The following is a 21773-nucleotide window of genomic DNA, read 5'->3' as shown; positions in this document are numbered from 1 at the left end:
AAATCTTTTTTCTATATTAAACTCCGTGCTTATTAAAAACTAGATAATCAAATCAAAGTAGAGAGAGTAGCTTCTAAGAGAATGGCTAACATTTTAAAATGGCTAATATTGATAACATTTGTAAAAGAGGCTATTTTACTCACTTTTCCTAGAAGCGTACTAAGGAGTCCCGCCAATAATGAAAAATGAAAAATAAAATAAAAAATAAGTCCCGCCAAAGGTAAAAACTCACAAAATTCACAATTATTGCGCCACCGCAGAAGCCATCCATTGCAGTGTCAGTAATGAAGAATTTTAAACGAGCACCACCGCCGCCGCCGCCGTCGGCGGCAACGCTAGGTCCTAAACCGTCAAAGCATGTGGTGCATATAGGTGGTATTCCGGTGGAGTTTCCTTACCAACCCTACGGGACACAGTTAGCTTTCATGAATCGAGTCATTGTGACACTTGATCGAGCACATAGGGATGGACATTCTCATGCGCTGCTTGAGTCTCCTACCGGTACTGGAAAGTCGCTTTCCCTTCTTTGCTCGACTCTTGCTTGGCAGCAGAACTGCAAGTCGAAGAATCGTTATTCTAATTTTACTCACTCTAAACCCGATCCGCAAGCCCTAGCTGATCCTATTGGTCACGGCGGCGGATTTATTCCTGAAACGCAGCCCTCAGGTACTTCATCTCCGTTATTTTGTTACTGATTTGTATGATGATCATCAATTGAAATGTAGGAGCCAATTTTTTTAGCTATGCTTCTGAATAAATAATTTGTATACATTACATGATTTTTTAAAAATAATATGAAGTTTGAGCTAAAGCAATTGCCTCTTTGAAGGTGTATACATTAAATGCCGTGAACCACTTCTGACTTTAAGCTGTTGTAGAGTATCAATTACTAGACATTTCAGTTTCTGTATTTTCAGGCAACCCGGACACAGCGCCACCTGCTGCAAGTAATGGGACGAAAAAGAAAAAAGCGGCACCAACCATCTTTTATGCCTCGTAAGATTCATATTTTTGAAAAAGTTTGTGTGTCAATATTACTGGTCCCTTTATAAAATTGAATCGTTCAAGAGATCCTTACATGTGAACCAAGACATTAGTGTATGAATTTATACCCTTTTTAAGAAGCAGCAAACTATAGGCAAGCAAATTGGTGGAATTTGTGTATTGAAAATCAGGCCATCTTCTTTTTCTTTTTCAAATGTAAATTCTCCATCACACACACACACTAGCTCCAAGTAGGTGTGTCACAAAACTTCACAGAGAATTGCATCTCCAAGGAGGATACAACGCTCAAACAATATACTCGTATGTTTAGCTTGCACCAAAAAGATTTAGGTCTAAATAACCATTCTTCAATTTGTGTACTGCAATGCATTTATCAATAAAGTATCTTTGACTTTCACTGGTCATGTTATGCACATAGGTACAATTCCCCAATGTTTCTTCACTCTTTCCACGCTGCATCCTCTCCATGCTACTAGCTATATCTTTTAATGTTCTTGGCATTACCCACATTATAATTTCATATGTTTAATCATGTGGCCTATCATAATTTTGTGTACTTGGACCATTGTGACTCTTTCTGCAATTGAAAAATATTCTTAGGAGGACACATTCACAAATTTCTCAAGTGATTCGGGAATACAGAAAGACAAGTTATCGGGTGCCAATGGCTATACTGGTAGGTTGCCTGTTTTCTTTCAATAAGTTATTATATTCTTTTCCAATCTTAGTCTTACCCACATTTTAAAGAGTTGGATCACATATATTTCAGTTGGGTAAGTAGGAGGTTTGGTCTATTTTTAACCCATAAAAATATGGACAAGTATGGGTAAAAAATGGGTATCCATATTTTACTAGAAAGCCAACTCAAAAATTGCATTCTAATGTTCTTATGTTGTTTGCTTATATAAGATGATAGAAGAACCTTCCACTATGAAAAGAATTTGCATACAACAGAATAGCCCAGATTTGCAATGAAACTAATAGAGCTTCAAAATCAACAATGTGAAAACTGCAAAAAAAATAAATTAAAACTGTCTAGTGTGTAATTAGTGATTTTGTTCTATCAGAATAACAACAACACAATACTCATAAATATGAAATATGAAAAGGAAATGAAAAAAATAAAGAATGAAAGTTACCGGTGAAACAGACAACAACAACAACAACAACATACCCAGTGAAATCCCACTAGGTGGGGTCTGGGGAGGGTAGAGTGTACGCAGACCTTACCACTACCTCGTGGAGGTAGAGAGGCTGTTTCCGGGAGACCCTCAGCTCAAGTACATCAAATCTAAGTGAAAGGAGAGATATATATAAAACATAACAACCAATACAAAAGATAGTGTATAATCAACAAATGAGGCAATAATATCAAGAAAGAAATGTGAGGAGTGAAACGCAGTAAACAACATAAGGCTAGGACTACTCCAAACGCTAACAACCCATACCCTCGCCAGGGAAGACAACACGCTAACCCTACTAACCTTCAACCTTAATACGCGACCTCCACTTCTTCCTATCTAGAGTCATGTCCTCGGTAATGTGAAGCATAGCCAGGTCTTGTCTAATCACCTCTTCCCAATACTTCTTGGGCCTACCTCTACCCCTCTGCGTACCCTCTACCACCATTACCTCGCACCTCCTCACTTCGGCGTCTGCGCTCCGTCTCTTCACATGTCCAACCCATCTCAGTCTCGCTTCCCTCAGCTTGTCCACTACAGAGGCCACTCCCACTTTCTCCCGGATAACGTCATTCCTAATCTTGTCGCTCCTAGTGTGCCCACACATCCATCTCAACATCCTCATCTCCGCAACATGCATTTTTTGAACATGTGCGTTCTTGACTGGCCAACACTCCGCTCCATACAACAAGGCCGGTCTAGCTACCACTCTGTAGAACTTACCTTTAAGTTTCGGTGGAATTTTCTTATCACACAATACTCCAGAGGCAAGCCTCCATTTCATCCAAGCAACCCCAATGCGATGTGTGACATCATCGTCGATGTCACCACTCCCTTGGATTACAGACCCAAGATACTTAAAACTTTCTTTCTTAGGAATGATCTGTGCGGCAAGTCTCACTTCCACATCTGTCTCATCCAACACATCACTGAATTTGCACCCCAAATATTCTGTTTTGGTCCTACTCAACCTGAACCCTTTGGACTCCAGCGTTTGTCTCCACACCTCCAACCGCGCATTAACTCTGTCCCGCGTCTCATCAATCAGTACTATGTCATCCGCAAATAATATACACCATGGGACCTTCTCCTGAATAGACCGCGTCAACTCATCCATCACCAAAGCAAATAGGAAAGGGCTAAGGACTGATCCCTGGTGCAGCCCCATCTCAACATGGAAATGTTCTGGGTCTTCTCCAACTGTTCTAATCCGAGTCTTGGCTCCACCGTACATGTCCTTTATCGCCCTAATATAAATCATCGGGACTCCTTTAGACTCCAAGCACCTCCAGAGGACATTCCTCGGTACTTTGTCATAGGCCTTTTCAAGGTCAATGAACACCATATGTAGGTCTCTCTTCCTTTCTCTATATTTTTCTACCAGTCTACGCATAAGATGAATGGCTTCGGTAGTCGAATGTCCCGGCATGAATCCAAACTGATTCTCAGAGATGGACACCCTTCTTCTCACCTTCATCTCCACCACTCTCTCCCAAATCTTCATAGTATGGCTCAACAATTTGATATCCCTGTAGTTGTTACAGTTTTGGATATCACCCTTGTTTTTATATAACGGAACCATTGTACTCCACCTCCATTCATCAGGCATTTTTGTTGTCTTAAGGATAACATTAAACAGCCCAGTTAACCACTCTATGCCTGCCTTGTCCATGCTCTTTCAAAATTCTACCGGAATCTCATCGGGTCCAGTCCTCTTCCCCTGCTCATCCTACTAATAGCCCGTATAACCTCCTCGATCCTAACGCACCTACAGTACCCAAAATCCCGAAGTCTTTCAGAGTGCGCTAAATCACCCAACACAATGTCTGCTTCCCCTTTTTCATTTAAAAGTTTGTGAAAGTAGCTTCGCCATCTTTGCTTGATGGAGGTCTCTTCCACTAGTATTTTGCCTTCCTCATCTTTGATACACTTCACTTGGTCCAAGTCGCGCACCTTCCTCTCTCTTGCTTTTGCGAGCCTATACAACTTTTTATCCCCACCTTTGTCCCCCAGCTCGACATAAAAGTGTTCGAAAGTTGCCGTCTTCGCCTTCGTAACAGCTAACTTAGCTTCTGTCTTTGCCTTCTTATAGACTTTCTTAAGCGTCCGCTTCTCTTCCTCGTCTACGCACTCCGCCAATTTTGTGTATGCAGCCTTCTTCGCTTCCACTTTGCCTTGGACTTCCCCATTCCACCACCAATCTCCTTTATGGCCTCCAAATTTACCCCTTGACACCCCTAACACCTTAGAAGCAACTTCCCTAATGCAACTAGCTGCTTTATTCCACATGCTGTCTGCATCCCCCCTACCACTCCAAGCCCCCATCCCCATCAACTCCTCACCCATCTCCCGAGAAAGGGCAGGGGTCAACCCACCCCATTTAATCCTCGGTCGATCCGGTACCATCTTCTTCCTCCTATCCCTCTTAATTTTCATGTCCATCACCAAAAGCTTGTGTTGGGTAGTGAGGTTTTCACTTGGGATGACCTTGCAGTCCTTAAAGAGACCTCTATCACCCTTCCTAAGGAGTAAGTAATCTATCTGGGTCTTAGCTACCGGGCTACGAAAGGTAACCAAGTGGTTCTCCTTCTTCGGAAAGCATGTGTTAGCAATCACCAACTCAAAAGCCTTAGCAAAATCTAGAAGCGAAGTTCCACCTCCATTTCTCTCCCCAAAACCAAAGCCTCCATGAACATCATCAAAGCCCCTAGAAGTTGCCCCGATGTGGCCATTAAAATCTCCACCAATGACAATTTTCTCGGTATTCGGTAGACCTCTAACTACCTCATCCAAATCCTCATAAAAGAGCTTTTTGGCCTCCTCGTCCAAGCCCATCTGTGAAAAAGAGAAGAAATTAAGTTTTTTGTCTTTAGGAGATTAAAGTGGGTTAGGACCATTTTATCCAATCCATTTTTTACCCATATTGATATGGGTTGGTTGCAATTCAATCCATTTTAGCTCAACCCATTTTCAATCCGCCTAAATCCTATCCAATCCGCTCATTTGCCACCCGTAGTTGTTGCTGTTGTTGTTGTTATTGTTATTGTTGTATGTTTCTTTCAGCTTGAGATTTTACTTGTTTCCTTTCTGTTCGTCATCTTTCAGGCTTCACGAAAACACTACTGTACAAATGTGAATGTACGAGGTGCAGACAACATTGATGAAAAATGGTGATTTTTCATATATTCATACAAAATATGCTTTTCTATCTCTTTTGTCCAATGTTGTAATGTTATGACTGAAATTGCAGTAAGTTGTTATTAAAGGATCAGGAGGCTGGATGCTCAGAATTCAAGTTAGTTTGACTTTCAACTGTTTATATCATCTATTCTTCTCTAGATTAAAAATTGAGATGTTAATCATCTAATTTCTGAACAGAAATACTCATAAAGTAAAAGGTCATCCATCCATTCAGAAAGGAGGGTGCCACGAGGCTCATGATATTGAAGATCTTGTTAAAGTTGGACAAATTGTCAAAGGTGACAGCCTCTGTGTAAAGTTTTCCCATTATTTTCCATGCGAGAGTGAACTTATCAGCAAATTATTATTCAATATTCAGGCTGTTCTTACTTTGGAGCACGTTCCATGGCTGATGATGCGGAGTTAGTGTTCTGTCCATACAACTATATCATCAATCCAGTTGTTAGAAGAGCAATGGAAGTAGTTATAAAAGGAGCCATCATTATTCTCGATGAAGCCCAGTATGTATAGATATAAACCACTTGTGGAATGGTCATTGAATTTTGCCTGCTATGAAATGGAAAACTATATTAATTCATCTTTAGGTCTTGGGAATGGTCACTTTGTATATCCTACAATAAAATACTCTTTTTGATCAAAGTTGATAGATCTATTTTGCTTATCAATCATTTTCAGTTTGATCAAATTTTCAGAGTTTCATACACTGTTTCATCTTTTGAAAATAAACTTCAGATATTGAGAACACTATAAGAATTGCTTCAAGTTATAATTCGTTCCAGTTCAACATGATGAAGACACCTGTTAAAAGTTTTACTTACTGATCATTTTGTAGTAGACTCTTAGTGGGCTAATTCATGAATTGAATCAAATGGGGACTTTTTATCAACCAGAAGTGAAACAAAAGAATTATTTCAAGACAGGATGCCTAAAAGCACTGAAAGTATCAGATAAAAGTGATAATGCTTCATGAGAAGTATTGAAAAATTGATGTATCGTAAATTGAAATGAAGTCTATACATATCATTATTTTGACTAATTCTTTGTATATTTGTTTTGTTTGGTGTGCTGTCTGCAGCAATATAGAAGACATTTGTCGTGATGCTGGTAGTGTTGATGTTGAGGAGGATATTTTGCTTCGTAAGCACGGACTAGCTTTTCGTCATGCCCTTTATTAATCTTTCTTTGGGCCAAATTGGAAGAACACTGTACATCATTTATTTTAGTTCATCTCTTATCAGTTCTTGTTTTCTGGAAGAGTTGCAGATGGAACTGGAGCAACTCATACAATCTGATACAATGATTTACCAACCTTTGGTAGAAATGACACAGGTGATTACTGCAAATTTGAAGCTCTGTTGACAGCTTATAGAGCTTTTCCATCAGTTTGTGTATCCATGGTTTTTGCAGGACATAAGGAGTTGGATTTCTAGGAAGAAAAATACTTTAGAAAAGCACGGCTTCCAACACTATGCCTCATGGTGAGTTATGGTTTGGTTACTGTTCCTGCTTCAGATGTTAAGCAGACAGGCAAAAATAAACATGTACTGTGAACAGATCAAGTTTGTTGTCATCATTATCATATGTTGGAGCATTAGATAGCAAAAGGAGTATCCATTACTTCTTTTAATTAGGCTCTTTTGGATAATTGCAAGAGGTAAATTGAGTATACAAGAATTAAATTCTTTCATTTCCCTTGTATTTGGCTGGGAAATACTTGATGTAAACTTGACACATACGATGGTATGCTATGCTTTAGGATGTGGAAGAACTTTATCAATAACTCCATTTATCATCTTAGATAGGGAAATATTTTTTTTCATTTAAAGTGATATTGTGCCTTGATTTGTAGAAACTAAATTTTGCATGACTTTCTTTAGTGTACATCTTAGGATATTGAAAAAAGGGGACTTGGAATCAGTTACTCCCTTTAATTTTGAAAAGCATGACTTTATCAGTGTTTAGATTTTCATTTCTTGCCTGACTTTGGTTATGTCATGTTATAGGACATTGATTTCTAATTGTTCAGTGACTACGAAAGATCTTAGGTTTTTGGCTTACTTGAACATTTATAGCTGCTGAAGTTGAATTATAAATCACAATTGTATATGGTGTAAAGCCTTCAAAGTTGACCTTCAACCACAATTATATATGCGAAAGAAAAGTACTCAAAATTCTACAGTTCGATTACAAATTAGACTAATCATATTTTCAAACAAGATGAAAGCTATTGCAAATACTTATTTAACTTGAAGTTTCTGACTCAAGGTGTTTCATGATCAAACATTTGTCCAGGCAACTATGCTTCTGGACCCCCGGGATTAGTCGGGGCTCAAAGAGACTCGGACACCCGGTGCAAATCAAAAAAAAAAAAAAACTATGCTTCTGGTTGTAACTAGTTCTCCCAATCTACCTGTGCATGTTGTGTGTGTATAGTTACTTTGAGCAGCATATATACATTTATGTATCTCATCTGCTCCAACTTAATTTGTAGTTGGACTGGTGACAAGGCCTTGAAAGAGCTACAAGAAGCCAATGTGACAAAGCAATGCTTTCCAATTTTACAGGATTGTGCCTCGAAGGTAAATTCTTGCTGATGCTGGTCTGTTTAGATTTAAAATATTGAATGTAGATGGCTGGTTTTAAAAGTCCCATGTTGGTTGAGGAAATGGGTTGTGACCTCCTTGTTTGGTCTTGAACAACCCTTCCCCATGAGCAAGCTTTTGAGGTTGAGTAATCATCATCATTCCACGACTTGCTTTTAAGATTGAGTTAGGCCCAAAGTTCATTTCTTCACAGTGGAGTGGTATATGAGGACATGTATAATTATCCTAATCATTGCTCTTGCTCTCACCCTAATCTCTTACCGTTTTTCTTTCTTTCCCTGAAGGCCATCAGAGCTGCCTCTGAAGCTGAGCCAGGGACAGATCATTTGAGTGGCATGGCAGCATCTGTATTAGAAGGCACTGCACCTTATTTTAAATTCTAAATTGCTTATCTTTTAAAGGAACTTTATATATATATATATTGACTATGAGAATCATTCAGGACTAGTCTCCTCACTCAGTTACTTCTTCTCGGGAGATGGGCTTCATGTGTGTGATTATCAGCTAGCTTTACAACGCTATGTCAAGAAAAGTCCTGGTAAGTACTGATATCTGTGAGGAAGATGCTGGTTATTGTTCCTGTCTTCAGGAATACAAGGTCTCCAGTTGATCTTGTTAGACTAAATTGCATAGATCATTTAACCTATTTTGTGATAAATTTACTCAACATCGATTACAGGTATTCGTAATGAATTGTAACAAGAAATGCTTTGCCTGCAATGATAGGTTTTTGTAATAAACATGTTTTTGAAGTGTTCTTTCTTCAAAAGAACTTGGTATTCTAGATGCTTTTGCAGGGCATTAAGGATCTGAGGGTTTATTGAAAATTTTCTTGATCACTAAAACAAGTAGAGATACTTGGTGATTCGTTCTGTTTTGTTCTGGTTCTGTTCAGTTAAAGGAGGTGAAAGCCCTTTCACTCCATCATGGGAACAGACGAGAAGGAGATCTCTATGCTTCAGACATGCCTATATAATGTGAAGTGCCTCAAGCTTCATCCACCATGCAAAAATAATAGGAAGAGAAACAGATGTTTTTGTTTGCTTGTGACATGACGACCAACACTGATGGAAATTCTACGAATATAGTCATAATGCTCTCATCCTTAGGCTAGAGAATCTAATTCATTTCTTGATCTTTGATTTGTTAGGCTAGAGAATCTAATTCATTTCTTAATATTTGATTTGCTTATGCTACTATAACTCTATGAATGTGCAGGAACTGCTGTTGGTAGCTGGACACAAACTTTTAGTTTGTGGTGCCTAAATCCAGCCGTTGTGTTCAGAGAAATTGCTGATTCTTGTCTATCAGTGATCCTAACATCAGGGTATGTTCAATATCATACTGCCTATGGCAACATCATTCAAGCACTAATTATTGGTGGTGTTTTGGACGATTTAGACTATTCCTCCAATTTGAAGCAAACTTAATAACCTGTCAAGCAAAACTTTAAAGTCAGTGGTGTATGGTTAGTTTCATGAATATTTAACATATGCCAAATGTTTCTAGTCTCTGTTTATTTTGCTTGTTTATTATCTATCCTTGCACATCCTTATTTTTGCCTTCTCCTGCCCTTGTACTTGTGGTACCTCTGAATGACAATTTTGAAGAACTGCTGCTGTTGAAGTTTCAGTTTTTTCTACGCTGTTGTTCATCATTACTTCTTTTATTACAGGACTCTATCACCAATGGATTCATTTTCCTCTGAACTTGGTGTTACTTTTGGTACTTCTCTGGAAGCTCCACATGCTATAGACGTTGAATCACAGGTATTTTAACATTTGACATTGTTTTGGGATCTGCTGGAGTTCGGATTTTAGTTTAAAGATAAAACTCAATGGCAGTCTATGAATTACAGTTATGGGCTGCTGTAATCTCGAGAGGACCAAGAAATTATCCGTTGAATGCAAGTTTCAAAACAGCTGATTCATATGCTTTTCAGGTATTATGTGATATTCATGCTAAGTTTTTGTTTGTCAATATGTACTTCCCTCCTTGTCTGACATTGCAGCATTCACCGTGAAGGATGCACTTGGCACATCTTTGGAGGAAATATGCAAGATTGTTCCAGGTGGTTGTCTAGCATTTTTTCCTAGCTATAAGCTGATGGACAAACTAAGCAGTCGCTGGAAAGAAACAGGTCAATGGGCCCGACTTAATGCTCGAAAACCCATTTTCACTGGTAAGAAACATTAAAAGTCCATTCTTTGGACATCAGTAGGATATTTGCCTATAAACAGGCAGCAAGAGTGTAAAGATTATCCAGACTATTCATTGCATGATTTTTCATTGATGCATTAGAAATTGATCATGTTTGTCAATTGTTGATCTTTGCTGGTGCAATTAATTTATTTTTTTAATGGCTTTGTTTTTGTTTAGAGCCAAGAGGGGGTCAAGAAGAATTTGAATCAGTTTTGAAGGGTTACTACAGTTCTATTAACCAAAGGGAGAAACTAGTGATGGGAAGAAAGAAAAAGGCAAAAGGGTCAGCTCTTAGTGACGGTACTCCACTTGAAGTTTCAAATGAAAACAAGAAAGAGGGAGCTGCTTTTCTTGCTGTTTGTCGAGGAAAGGTACATCAGGGTTACTTCCACCTGTCAAGTTGTAAGATTTTTCTACTATTTGAATCATCACAAATGGCTATCTTGTGGAAGTTCAGTCCCATTACACTGTCTGGTCCAACTGCCCACATGGCCAGTTGGCAACATTGATCTGATCACAACCCATCCTGCTCTTCTATGCTCCAAGTCGTTGCAATATGTAATTGCCTTATTTACAATGATCAGCTTACAATATTAAGGGAAATTAGTCTCTTGCATTTGACATGACTTGCAAAATTCCAGTATGACTTGAATACAACTGTTTTAAAAAGTTAAATAATACTTTGCAAGAGACTAAGAAAAGAGCTAGGACTAACAAGAAAGGATTTTTATTTATGAATAAGCTTTTAGGCACTTTGTGCATCTCTTTCTCCACATTGGAAGCAAAGAAAATGAAATTTGGCCACTCACTTTTTTCTGTAAGACTATTGAAGCTTGAAAAGATTGCACATCTGAATATGCAAGTGGGTTCTGCAGGTTTCTGAAGGCATAGACTTTTCTGACGAGAAGGCTCGTGTAGTTGTATCCTTTTTTCTGTCTTTGAATTATGTTACTATTTGTCTCCTAACTCCTGGAATCTGATAGAGGACGGCTGAAATTCTGGAAGCAAATCCTTATATTTCTATGCGAAATCTTATTGGTGGCAATTCTTTTTCATATTGCAAGTATATTTGCATGGGATTTTAGCTCCATAGTGTTCGGTTGTTGTTATTGTTTTCTTAACTAAATTAGATAATTGTTGGGATTCCCTTTCCAAACATGTAAGGAATCTCTCTTCATATGAATTTCTATTGATTCATTTATGTTTTGGTGACTAATATGGAGCTCATTGTCCATCAGAAATGATATAAAAGTCGATCTTAAAAAGAAGTTCAACAATACTTATAAGTCATCCAAAAATCTTCTGAGTGGGAGTGAGTGGTATTGTAATCAAGCCTTCAGAGCTCTTAACCAGGCTACAGGTAGGCAATGCCACTGTTAACTTTCTAAACATTTCCGTGTTGAGAGTTCTTTTTTTAATCACATATATTGCAATTAGCAAGAGAATATTCTTTGACTTAAACAACATTGTTATCACATATATCACAGATTCATCAACTTGGTGTTTGTCATGGACCATCATATCATGGATACTCATACAATCTGTTTCTTTTTGCTTTCATTTCCATCATCATACGGCTTGGTGAATATAATGTCTCACATCAGATTCAGCAAAATCCAGACCCCACTTGAGTATCTGCTAGGCTAATTTTGAGTCATTTTTGCTATCGCAAAACAACTCAGATTCACTTAGTTATTTAAAAGGAAAAGAGTTACCATAATCTGATTGTTGACTTTTACAAAAACTCAGTTTGATCACATTCCTTGTTCTGCACTCATTTTCCCTGAAAAATCCTCTTGATCCGGGACTTATTTCTTTGTGTGAGAGTTTGCCCTTTCTGTACATGTACTCTTGTGGCTTGGTCACGTGTCTATCTCTACGAGTTTGTATTTTCCTGTTGAATGTTATATGTTTAGGATGCTATCTATACAAGTAAAATATTTTGCAATGAATTGCTTCATGTAGGGATGCCTGCCTAACTTCTTTGGATTCAAGTACAATGAAAAGCTACAAAAGTCTCTTTAATGATATATTTTTGTAACAAACAGATAACAAGAAATAGTAGTTTAAGTGAAGAGTGATGTCATATAAGATCATGCATATAGCTTCAAGAGGCAACTAATGTGTGCAATTTATTTCAAAAATGTTATAACACTACATATGGGATATGTAAGTATGGATCAAAATAAAGTTAATGGACATTAAAAAGTTTGGAGTATCACATTCCAAAGTTTTTACAAAAAGATTTCACTTAATTATCACTAACTGAAATTGAGAGAAATTGTGTTCAATCATGCTTATTTTCCTTCCATCCATTTCCAAGATAAAGACTTCCCAATAAAGTTTATCTTTGTTGTATGATTAGTTTGTAATCCACCAAATTCTCTTAATGATGTTAACATATTGGTTATGATATAATTGTTTTTATGCTTTGTAGGTCGTTGCATTCGCCACAGATTTGACTATGGAGCTGTGATCTTTTTAGGTACTTATATTATTCCTTCTTTGATTGCGTAAAAGAAAAAGAAGAGAGATTTTTCTTTGCCAAGTTGGTGAGTGAAAAATGTATTTTTTATTGCAGTATAAAAACTTCTAAGTGCTCATATTTTGTACTTAGAGGACACATTCTAACACTCATATTCAAGTTGGAGCATATAGATCAACAACATACTGCTGAAATCCCACATGTGGGATTTGGGGAGGGTACAATGTAGACCTTATCTTACCTCACAAAGGTAGAGAGGTTGTTCCAGATGGATTCTTGGCTCAAAAGGGAAGTATCCTACACGTGCTTGTAAGAAAGGAGACAACAAAGTAGCAAGACACCAAACAAATGCAGCAATGAATGATAATACACATTGATGAATAAGAAACTATGTGATAACTATGCAACATCGGTTTGTATATTTATCAAAAAAAAAAACTATGCAACATTCGGTTACCTGCTAACTTTCTATCCTAATCCTCAACCTCAATAACTTCCTACCTCAGGTCATGTCCTCAATTAGCTGAAGTTGCGACTTGTCCTATTTAATCACCATGCTTTAATTCTTCTTCTGCCTATAGTTACCTCTCTAATTTCTTGCTGCAACTAACCTCTCTTTACCGACGCTTCGCACCTCCTTTTCACATGCATGAACCATCTCAGTCTCCCTTCCCTCATCTTGTCACTGATGCCACTTCCACTTTACTCTGTATAACTTCGTTCCTAATCATATCTCTCTGAGTATGCACATTCATCTAAACATCCTCATCTCCGCTACCTTTATATTTCTGAGCGTGAGTGATCTTGATTGACTAACACTCTACCCTGTACAACAATATTGGTCTAACCAAGCTCAATTCTCTCTTCTTGCCCATGTACTGCTCCAACAATCTCCTTACAAAATGGATTGTTTATGTAGTTGATCACCGCGGTATGAATCCAAATTGGTTCGCAGAGATAGACATACTCTTCCTCATCTTCATCTCGACCACCCCCTTTCAGACTTTCATAGTGTGCTATAGTAGCTTGATACTGCTAAAGTTATTCTAGTTTTGGATCTCACCCTTGTTCTTGTACAACCTAACCATTCTACTCCACCTCCTTTCCTCTGGCATTTTATCTGTCCTAAATATGACATTGAACAACCCAGTCAGCCACTCCATACCTGCCTCGCTTGCTTTCTTTCAAAAATCCACGGGGTTCTCCTCTGGCCGAGTCTCTCGTCCATTTCTTATCTTACAAATAACCCCCTTACCTTTGCAACCTTTATGCATCTACAATACCCAAAATCTCTACGTCTCTAAGCACCCAATTGTAAGTCTCTTCTTGGAGCATATAGATCATGTGACCCAAATTTGTCAAAAATAATAATAATTGGAATTTGGTCCTTGAGTGCTTTAGTGCACATATTCACCAACTAACCTTTTGAAGTAACAAGATTTAGTGGAGACTAATTAGCAGTCTACTTTCTAGCCTAGTGACAATAATTTTGATATTCTTGACCTTATCATATAACATTGAGTTAGAAGTGATGTGTGTCACAATTTTGACTATTGCAAATCATTATATGACTTTTCCAAACTTCAACTTTTCAAGTATATCTGAATGACTCAACAAAGTTTTCATGGCATGCCATATATGAAACAAGAAATATTACATTTTCTTGAGATAGACTATTTTATGGCTTTGTTTTTTCTTCAGACTGTGCATTTCAATCATTCATCACACGATCTTTTTTTCAGTAATCTCGACTAGAACTCTCTCTCTCTCCACCCTCCTTTTCCACTTTTTTAAGTACTTCTAATTGGTTACAATTTGTTGCAATGTTTTGAGAAAGAATACATTAATGTCTTTGATAGTTTTGAATAATTTGATGATTTTCTCTATCCTTGCTTATTAGTTGTGTTATCTCTATATCCAATATATTTCTTCTTCTTGCATGTAGATGAACGTTTCTGTGAGGCAAGGAATAGAGCTTATATTTCAAAGTGGTTGCGGAATTCAATAAGACACCACAGCGGCTTTGACAAGTCAATGGAAGAGCTGAAATCCTTTTTCAGAGATGTCAAAGTACTCATTGAAGTTTTCCCAATATTTTTCTCTTTTTGATTCTTTTTAGTTATTAATTCAAACCTTTTCTAAAAACTTTAAACAGGAGCGTGTTGGCAAGGCAGCCAGTTCCATACAAAGTTCTGTTGTTGATGTTGAAGAAAATGCTTTTGTCACCAAGAGTATAAGAATCAGGCAGAAAAACCAGGAGTTCAGCACTTCTGATGTGAAAGGGCTTAAGGAGGAAGAAAATGGTGCATTGATTTGTCAAAAAGCTCCGCTCCTATGTCAATCTTCATGTATTGATACCATGTATAATACATCCTCCACTAAAATGAGAATTGATGCCCCTCATTTGATGTTAAGTGATGATGAGGATTCTGATGGTCGCAGAGGTTACATTGATTTGGAATGTGATTCAGCATTTTCATCTAGGTGAATCATGAATCTTTATTGCGTTGTGTCTGCTAATTTCATTCCTTTCATTCAGTTCAAAAAATTCTGCGAGCTCACTACTGAATTCCTATTTGCAGGTTCTCCGGAGATCCATTGATAGTTTCACACGCTGCTGACCCTCAATTAACTATTGTAAAAGAAACTCCTGCTACTGATGACATTATTCACACTTCTAGTCCTCAATCCTTCTCCAAGGATGAATATTCTTCCTCCACCATCATTCAAGCATCTAGTGACCTTTCAGATCACTTGGCAAATCATCCTACAACTCAACAAAAAGCTGAGTTGGGTTGTAAATCTCCCTGTTTGACGATTACTCCTCAAAAAGATGTCTATACAAAAGCAAACATGATATCATTTGATGTTGAATCGCCAATTAACTCGAGCGTCAATTCTCATGTCGGGAAAAGGATAAAACGTCTGGATTTGTCATCCATAGTTCATCTTGATGCAGAAGAATTTGATACTCAGATGACCAAGATTCCTATGCATGATAGTTCTACATGTAGATCAAGGAAGATTAAAGATGCAAACCAGATGATTGATTCTAGTTCCAGAATTAGTCAGTTAGACAAGGAACTGGAGAAGTCCAAATCTCCTTGGTCATCAGTCCTGAATAACTGTGAGATATCAGTCGTGCAGTCTAATCTTGCTATGTACGAAAGACTACAGATATTTTGCTCACTTTGCAACAATCCACTAGGGCTTCCTCAGAATAATTTATTTGTTATGTGCTCACGAACTTTGTCAACAAAAACTCACTTAAAATCTCTTTGGAAAGGTCTACCAGAAACCCCTGATCCGAGCAGACATAGTATACCTATTCTCATAGCTAACTTTTCGTCTGTTGATCAACGCATCTATGAAACAATCAGTGACAATTTATCTGTTCAGGGAATTTGGTGCAAAGAAGATGGCTGTGTTTTCAAAACTATTTTCTGTCCCTTCTGTGTAAATTCCAGACATTGTCTTGGTGTACAAGTCATGGCTTCTGATGCGTCTAATGTCCAGTTACTAAATAAGGTATTTATCTTTCCACCACTACAGTACTGGTTGCAGGGTTTTAACTGGTTCAGTTTCTATCCTAAAACTTGAACATTTTCTTTTGATATTTTCTGTTTTCACCATTTGTTTTCTGTGAAGGTGCTGCTTTATTGTGATTGCTTGGTGATAAAGGAGCCTGAAGCATCAAGAAAGGTCAGTGAGTCCTTTGCTCATTCCTTGGAACAAGTGACCTAGAATGTGTGTGGGAAATAATTAAGCAGAGTTGAGTATCATATAATCTGTCTATTGATAGGTCAATGCATCATGACTTAGATAGTGATCATGCAGATCAAGGGCTAATACATGATGTTGCCTGTGAACTAATGTAGTTCTGAATCATTCACCTCTAAACCTGTAAATAGACCATCCAAGTTTCCGTTTATCTCAATTCTGTTACGGATCTATTTCTTTGACGTCCATGAAGATATTGCGTAGCATATACATTATTTGACCCAGTCTTTACCGGATTCATCCTGTTTCTGCATGCGCATGAAACTTAATTCCTCAACTGCCAGTAAACCTACTGTTTGAGGCTGGATATAAACTCTAGGTAGAAGAATGCTTGATTATTTGCCGCTTAAAATCCCTACACCAGAGATACTAATCTCCATCTAGTTACTTCGGAACTAGGCTGATGTGTTGATATGCTACTTTTTGGTGCTTTCTAACAAATGAAACAAACACCAAAAGTTTCAGTGGATCACTAGATTATTTATCCTGTTAAATTTGTGCCTTTTTTTCCTTCTCTCTTACTGATGTTGCCTTTATGAGCTCAATTTAGGAATTATCTCCATCCAACAATTCAAGCTCTGACAGAGGTCTTAATTCCATTGAGAGTTTCACGTTTACTCCTGAACAGCAGAACCTTGGAGGATGGAGAACTACAAAATCCAAGGTTAGGACATATATTTGGATATAGTTTAACATTGTTAACCTAATGGTCTATCGAAACCAACCTCTCTACTTTGAGGTAGGGGTAAGGTCTACGTACAGACCCCACTTTGTGAGACTACATTTGATATGTTATTGTTAGCCTAATATCTACATTCATTACATAAATTAATCATGCAGATGCGATTACCAAAGAGGAGCATCTCATCTAGTGCACAGAGGTGATGCAGAACGATTTTTGGAGTTCACTAAATAGATGATACTTTATGAAAATGCTACCACATTATAAAGACTAACAATTTCTAGGACAAATCACAAGTTGCCTACAATATGAACTGTTTATGCAGAGTTCGATACAAGATATTAACAGTCAGTGATCACTTTTGTGTTAGGCAAATAATTAGATTCCAGTTTTTCTCCATTTATATTGACAGGAAATAGAGTGTACATATTGATCAGATACAGAAAATTGTGTTCTATATAATTTATTCAAGTTGTGCAAAGATGAGATATCATGTTGAAGGCGAATCACAAACTAAAACAAGTTTTTGTGGATGATCAACATTGATCGTCTTATTGTGACTTGTTCGTTGAAGTAAAGATTGGATTTTGTAATAGATGATGTTCCTTGTATATGTTCCTTTCAATTGGTTTGTCAAGACCTTGACTCTTGTATCAATATTGATATCCCACTTGAAAATGTAATGTAAACTTGACTATGTGAAAAAACACATTATAAAAGATATATGATTAAACATTAGAGATTATTTGACCTTGTGCTTTAAATATAGTCATTGCAAACATAAATGTACCAGAAATTACTTTTGAACGAATTCGAATGCTTATCCTTCATTTTCAAGGAGAAACTTAAGAACTATTTTCATGAGATTTGAAGGCATATTACTCTTCTCAGCAATTTACGAGAGTGACAGATAAATTAAGTTTTAATTTTAGAACAATGGAAGAAGCTTTTTCAAATTCATCTTATGAATTAGGCCATCCATTGCTGAAATTTATGGTTTAATGTTTGACAACAAGATACTTGGATCAAGTAATAACCGTTTACATTATTCTACAACAACAGCTAAATCAGAAGTATTTTTTCTCATAACCGACGAGACCATGAACCCCTCCTTCAACTTGTGCTGCTCCTGTTCGGACCTGAAGAACCAGAAAGAGAGTTAAAAGTTGGATCCCAATGAACTATGAGAGCTAAGATGATTATGCTCTTTCAATTCGTTACAATATAACAATGACCGAGGACGAAGATACAAACCTCTAGCCTCAATGCGCCTGATCTTAAGAGATGATGAGCAGACTGCAGTGAGGAAGCACCTAGATCTTGGAATCCTTGTTTTACAGCTTGCATTGTATAAGGAACGAACTTCAGAACAGAACCCTTATCAGCAACTGAACCAACGACACCCTGAGCAATCTTTAGTTTAGCAGTATCACCCAAGTATCTTGCATCGCTCCCTTTTGTCATTGCTTCCAAGGATCCCATACCTCGATACTTTTTCACACGGAGACCATTCTATCCTTGCCAAAAAGTTGACCAAAGTTAATAATAGCACTAAGGGAACATTTGAGTAGAATACACTTGCAAATATGAACACAGAATGACCAAGGTACATTTAGCCTCGCAATACAAAACTTACAATCAAACTGCTTTGTTGATGAGATAATCAAAACTCTTGACACAGAAAGCCAGATATACAACGATTGCCCCTCAAGTTAGGCATTAAATTCTTGCTTCTGACCAACTGACATTTCGTGCCAACTTTGAGGGGCTATGTATTTGGCCTTAAACACAATCAAGTGAAACACCCCACATCATCTGACATTCATAGTTAATTATTTTTGGGAAGAGAAGAAAGGAATGAGTACAAACAATGATTTCTTAAGATGGAGAAAGTACGATCTTAAGAACCATCAAAAACCATTTCTTAGCTTCTCATTCTATCTTCAACATCTAACTGTTTTCCAAAGACTGGTTTCATTTTGAGTACAAACAATGATTCTTTTTTGGAGAAATGTGACAGTAAACAACAAAGAATAATTCTTAGTCTTCTAGTTTTTTGTTTTTCAGTCTTGCTATGCATTCTTGATTTAACTTTTCAATACATAATTTAAGTGATAATGCCCTGAGTTCTCATACCTCCAACGGAGAATTTTCAATCAAGGGAAGTTGGATAGGCAACAGTATGCTAAGCCTGCAGGTTCTCCAGATACAGCTAAAGCACTCTTTAGGTGTATCCTGAAAGGAACTTTTGCAGACAGAGTATAAAAGGATTGAGAATCCTGTAGTACCTTATTTTCATAAGTGCCAGGAGCTTCATTGCTTCCAGCCAAGAAGCTCCCCATCATGACAGTTGATGCTCCAAGCGACAATGCCTTCACGATATGGCCAGAATTAGAAATCCCACCATCAGCGATAACAGGGACACCATGCTGCTCAGCAATTGATGACACCTTGTAAACAGCAGTCGCCTACAGAAATTGACAGAGAAATAAGTTCCGCGGAAAGAGAGAAAGCAAGTTTAAATTCAGTTGTACAGTCAGCTAGGTTCCTGGATGCTTTCATACTTCATTCCTTCCCAATCGCTTTACTTATGCTCATGTGACATGTCTATATTGATAGTGACTATCTTCGTATTCAGTTACACAGAGGGAAAATTAACAAAGTAAATCAACTACAATGAACTTATACGAAAAACAAACTACAAAACAAAAACCAGCTCCATCCAATAACTCACCTGTCCGCGGCCCACAGCACAAACTTCTTGAGTGGTACAAATGGACCCGGATCCCATCCCAACTCTCAATCCATCTACATCCTGCTTAATCAAGTTCTCTGCTTGGTACTTAGTGACTATATTTCCACCAATTACATCCAAGTCAGGGTAAGTATGTTTCACATACTTGATCATATTAATCTGATACTCTGAGTTCCCTTGCGAGCTATCAATCACGAGAGCGTTAATCCCAGCTTTCACCAAATGCTCCAGCCTCTCTTTATCTGAATCCCTCGTCCCTATTGCTGCCCCCACCAAGAACTTCCCGTCTATCCCTAAAGACGGCAAACCCAATTTGGGAAGCGAATTCATTCTCTCCAAGTCAGTAGCTGTCACCAAATTGACCACTTCCCCGTCCCTGTCATTCACTAATGGTACAAAGTCCAGCTTTTTAGATGCAATGTAGCCTGCTACATCCTCAAAATTATAGCTTGAAGGCAGAGTAACCGGAGAAACGTTCATGTAATCAGAAATTCTAGCTTCCTTATCACTCAAACCCTTCCAAGTAGACTTACATACAACACCTAAAACTTTGGATTCCTTAGTTCCTGACTCAGTGACAAAAATACAAGGAGAGTTACCAAATTCATCAGCAGAATGGATGGAATCGGAAGGGGAAGCAAAGATCAAATCCGATGAGAAAGGGATTTGATGAGACTTAGCAGCACGGACTATAGAAGCTTGTTGCGAAATGGTGTTGTTGTAGTGAACAATACCTATACCACCTAGCGCCGCCATTCCTATGGCCATGGAGGTTTCAGTGACGGTGTCCATCGGAGAAGCTACGCAAGGGATGGAAAGGGAAATGTTGCGGCTGAGCTGCGTAGAGAGGTTGACGGCATCGGTAGGGAAGTCGATGAAACCAGGGAGGAAGATGACATCGTCGTAGGTGTAGGAGTAGCCTTGGTTGAACAACTTCTCTGCTGAAAATCCGTCGTCGTTCATGGCGGCGGCAATGGCGGCGGAAAGGCTTTTAAGGGTTTTGCTGGTCAATAGAATTTCAAGGTGAAATCAAATAGAAAGTGATAAAAGGGAGGTATTATTATTGGAAGAGTGAAATATTTAATTCTATTTTTTTAGAATTTTTTTTAAAAAAAATCATGAATTATTAGGTATATTTACTTATTTAGTCATAATATAAGTTTAACATAATATATAGGCAGTTAATAATATAACAATTAATAATTCTAGTAAATTATTTAAATTTTAATTAGTTGAAAAATAAATATACTCCAAACAAAAAATTCAATAATTGAGTGAAGAAAAATAGTACTAATTTTACACTTTAAAAGAAAGTCCATTTTATATATATAAAAAAATTCCTACTCATTAATTAGTGGGATTTGTGATATGTGGTGGTCTTATTCACAGAAGGAAATGGACTCATGACTCATTTATAATCCACTATTAACAAAAATATAAATCTATTTTATGATCTTATAATAGTACATTGGATGTATTATAAAAAAAGAAGAAAATAATATGTTCCTTTCAATTTATGTATGATAGTGTTTGACTTAATGAAGATAAAGAACGAACTTTTTGAAGTTTTGTAATTTATAACTAGGTCATTTATAGTAATGGAGATGAAAGAAATTTGTGATAAGGTGGAAATGATTTTGGTGAAGGACAAGAAATGAAAATGAGATTGAGATGGTTAAGATATGTAAAAAGGAGATGTACGAATGTGTTAATGTAAAGGTATGAGATGTTTGTTTGAATGATTTCAGAAGGGGTAAAAATACCGATGAAGTAGTGAGAAGAGGTGAGTACATATGATATGATACAATTTTAACTTAATGAGGACATATGAGGTTGTGGATGATACATATCAGATAGAAAGTTAGTAGATAGTATATCG

At 37.4% G+C, this 21773-nt stretch overlaps 2 protein-coding genes across 2 annotated transcripts; one reads left to right on the top strand and one right to left on the bottom strand.

The window, feature by feature from the left end:
• Window positions 1–275: 275 nt before the first annotated feature.
• LOC125865960 (uncharacterized) lies at window positions 276–17637 on the top strand. Its single transcript, XM_049546232.1, has 28 exons — window positions 276–666; window positions 918–996; window positions 1606–1681; window positions 5292–5356; window positions 5437–5481; window positions 5565–5665; window positions 5746–5887; window positions 6463–6524; window positions 6643–6716; window positions 6795–6865; window positions 7879–7966; window positions 8275–8347; window positions 8433–8528; window positions 9209–9317; window positions 9666–9759; window positions 9849–9932; window positions 10016–10172; window positions 10370–10563; window positions 11068–11112; window positions 11323–11351; window positions 11431–11552; window positions 12630–12677; window positions 14623–14747; window positions 14833–15161; window positions 15260–16205; window positions 16326–16379; window positions 17008–17121; window positions 17298–17637. The coding sequence occupies exons 1-28, from the start codon at window positions 285–287 to the stop codon at window positions 17340–17342; spliced, it is 3849 nt and encodes a 1282-aa protein (XP_049402189.1). The 5' UTR covers window positions 276–284; the 3' UTR covers window positions 17343–17637.
• A 532-nt stretch (window positions 17638–18169) lies between these two features.
• Window positions 18170–20964, bottom strand: LOC125864956 (inosine-5'-monophosphate dehydrogenase 2-like). Its single transcript, XM_049545103.1, has 4 exons — window positions 19874–20964; window positions 19428–19607; window positions 18394–18651; window positions 18170–18278 (listed from the first exon to the last, which is right to left on the bottom strand). The coding sequence occupies exons 1-4, from the start codon at window positions 20855–20857 to the stop codon at window positions 18207–18209; spliced, it is 1494 nt and encodes a 497-aa protein (XP_049401060.1). The 5' UTR covers window positions 20858–20964; the 3' UTR covers window positions 18170–18206.
• Between the last annotated feature and the right edge of the window lie 809 nt (window positions 20965–21773).

This window comes from Solanum stenotomum, chromosome 5 (assembly GCF_019186545.1).
Source record: "Solanum stenotomum isolate F172 chromosome 5, ASM1918654v1, whole genome shotgun sequence".
NCBI lineage: Eukaryota > Viridiplantae > Streptophyta > Magnoliopsida > Solanales > Solanaceae > Solanum > Solanum stenotomum.
The sequence above is the reverse complement of the archived record's forward strand: the minus strand, read 5'-3'. Positions and strand labels throughout refer to the sequence as shown.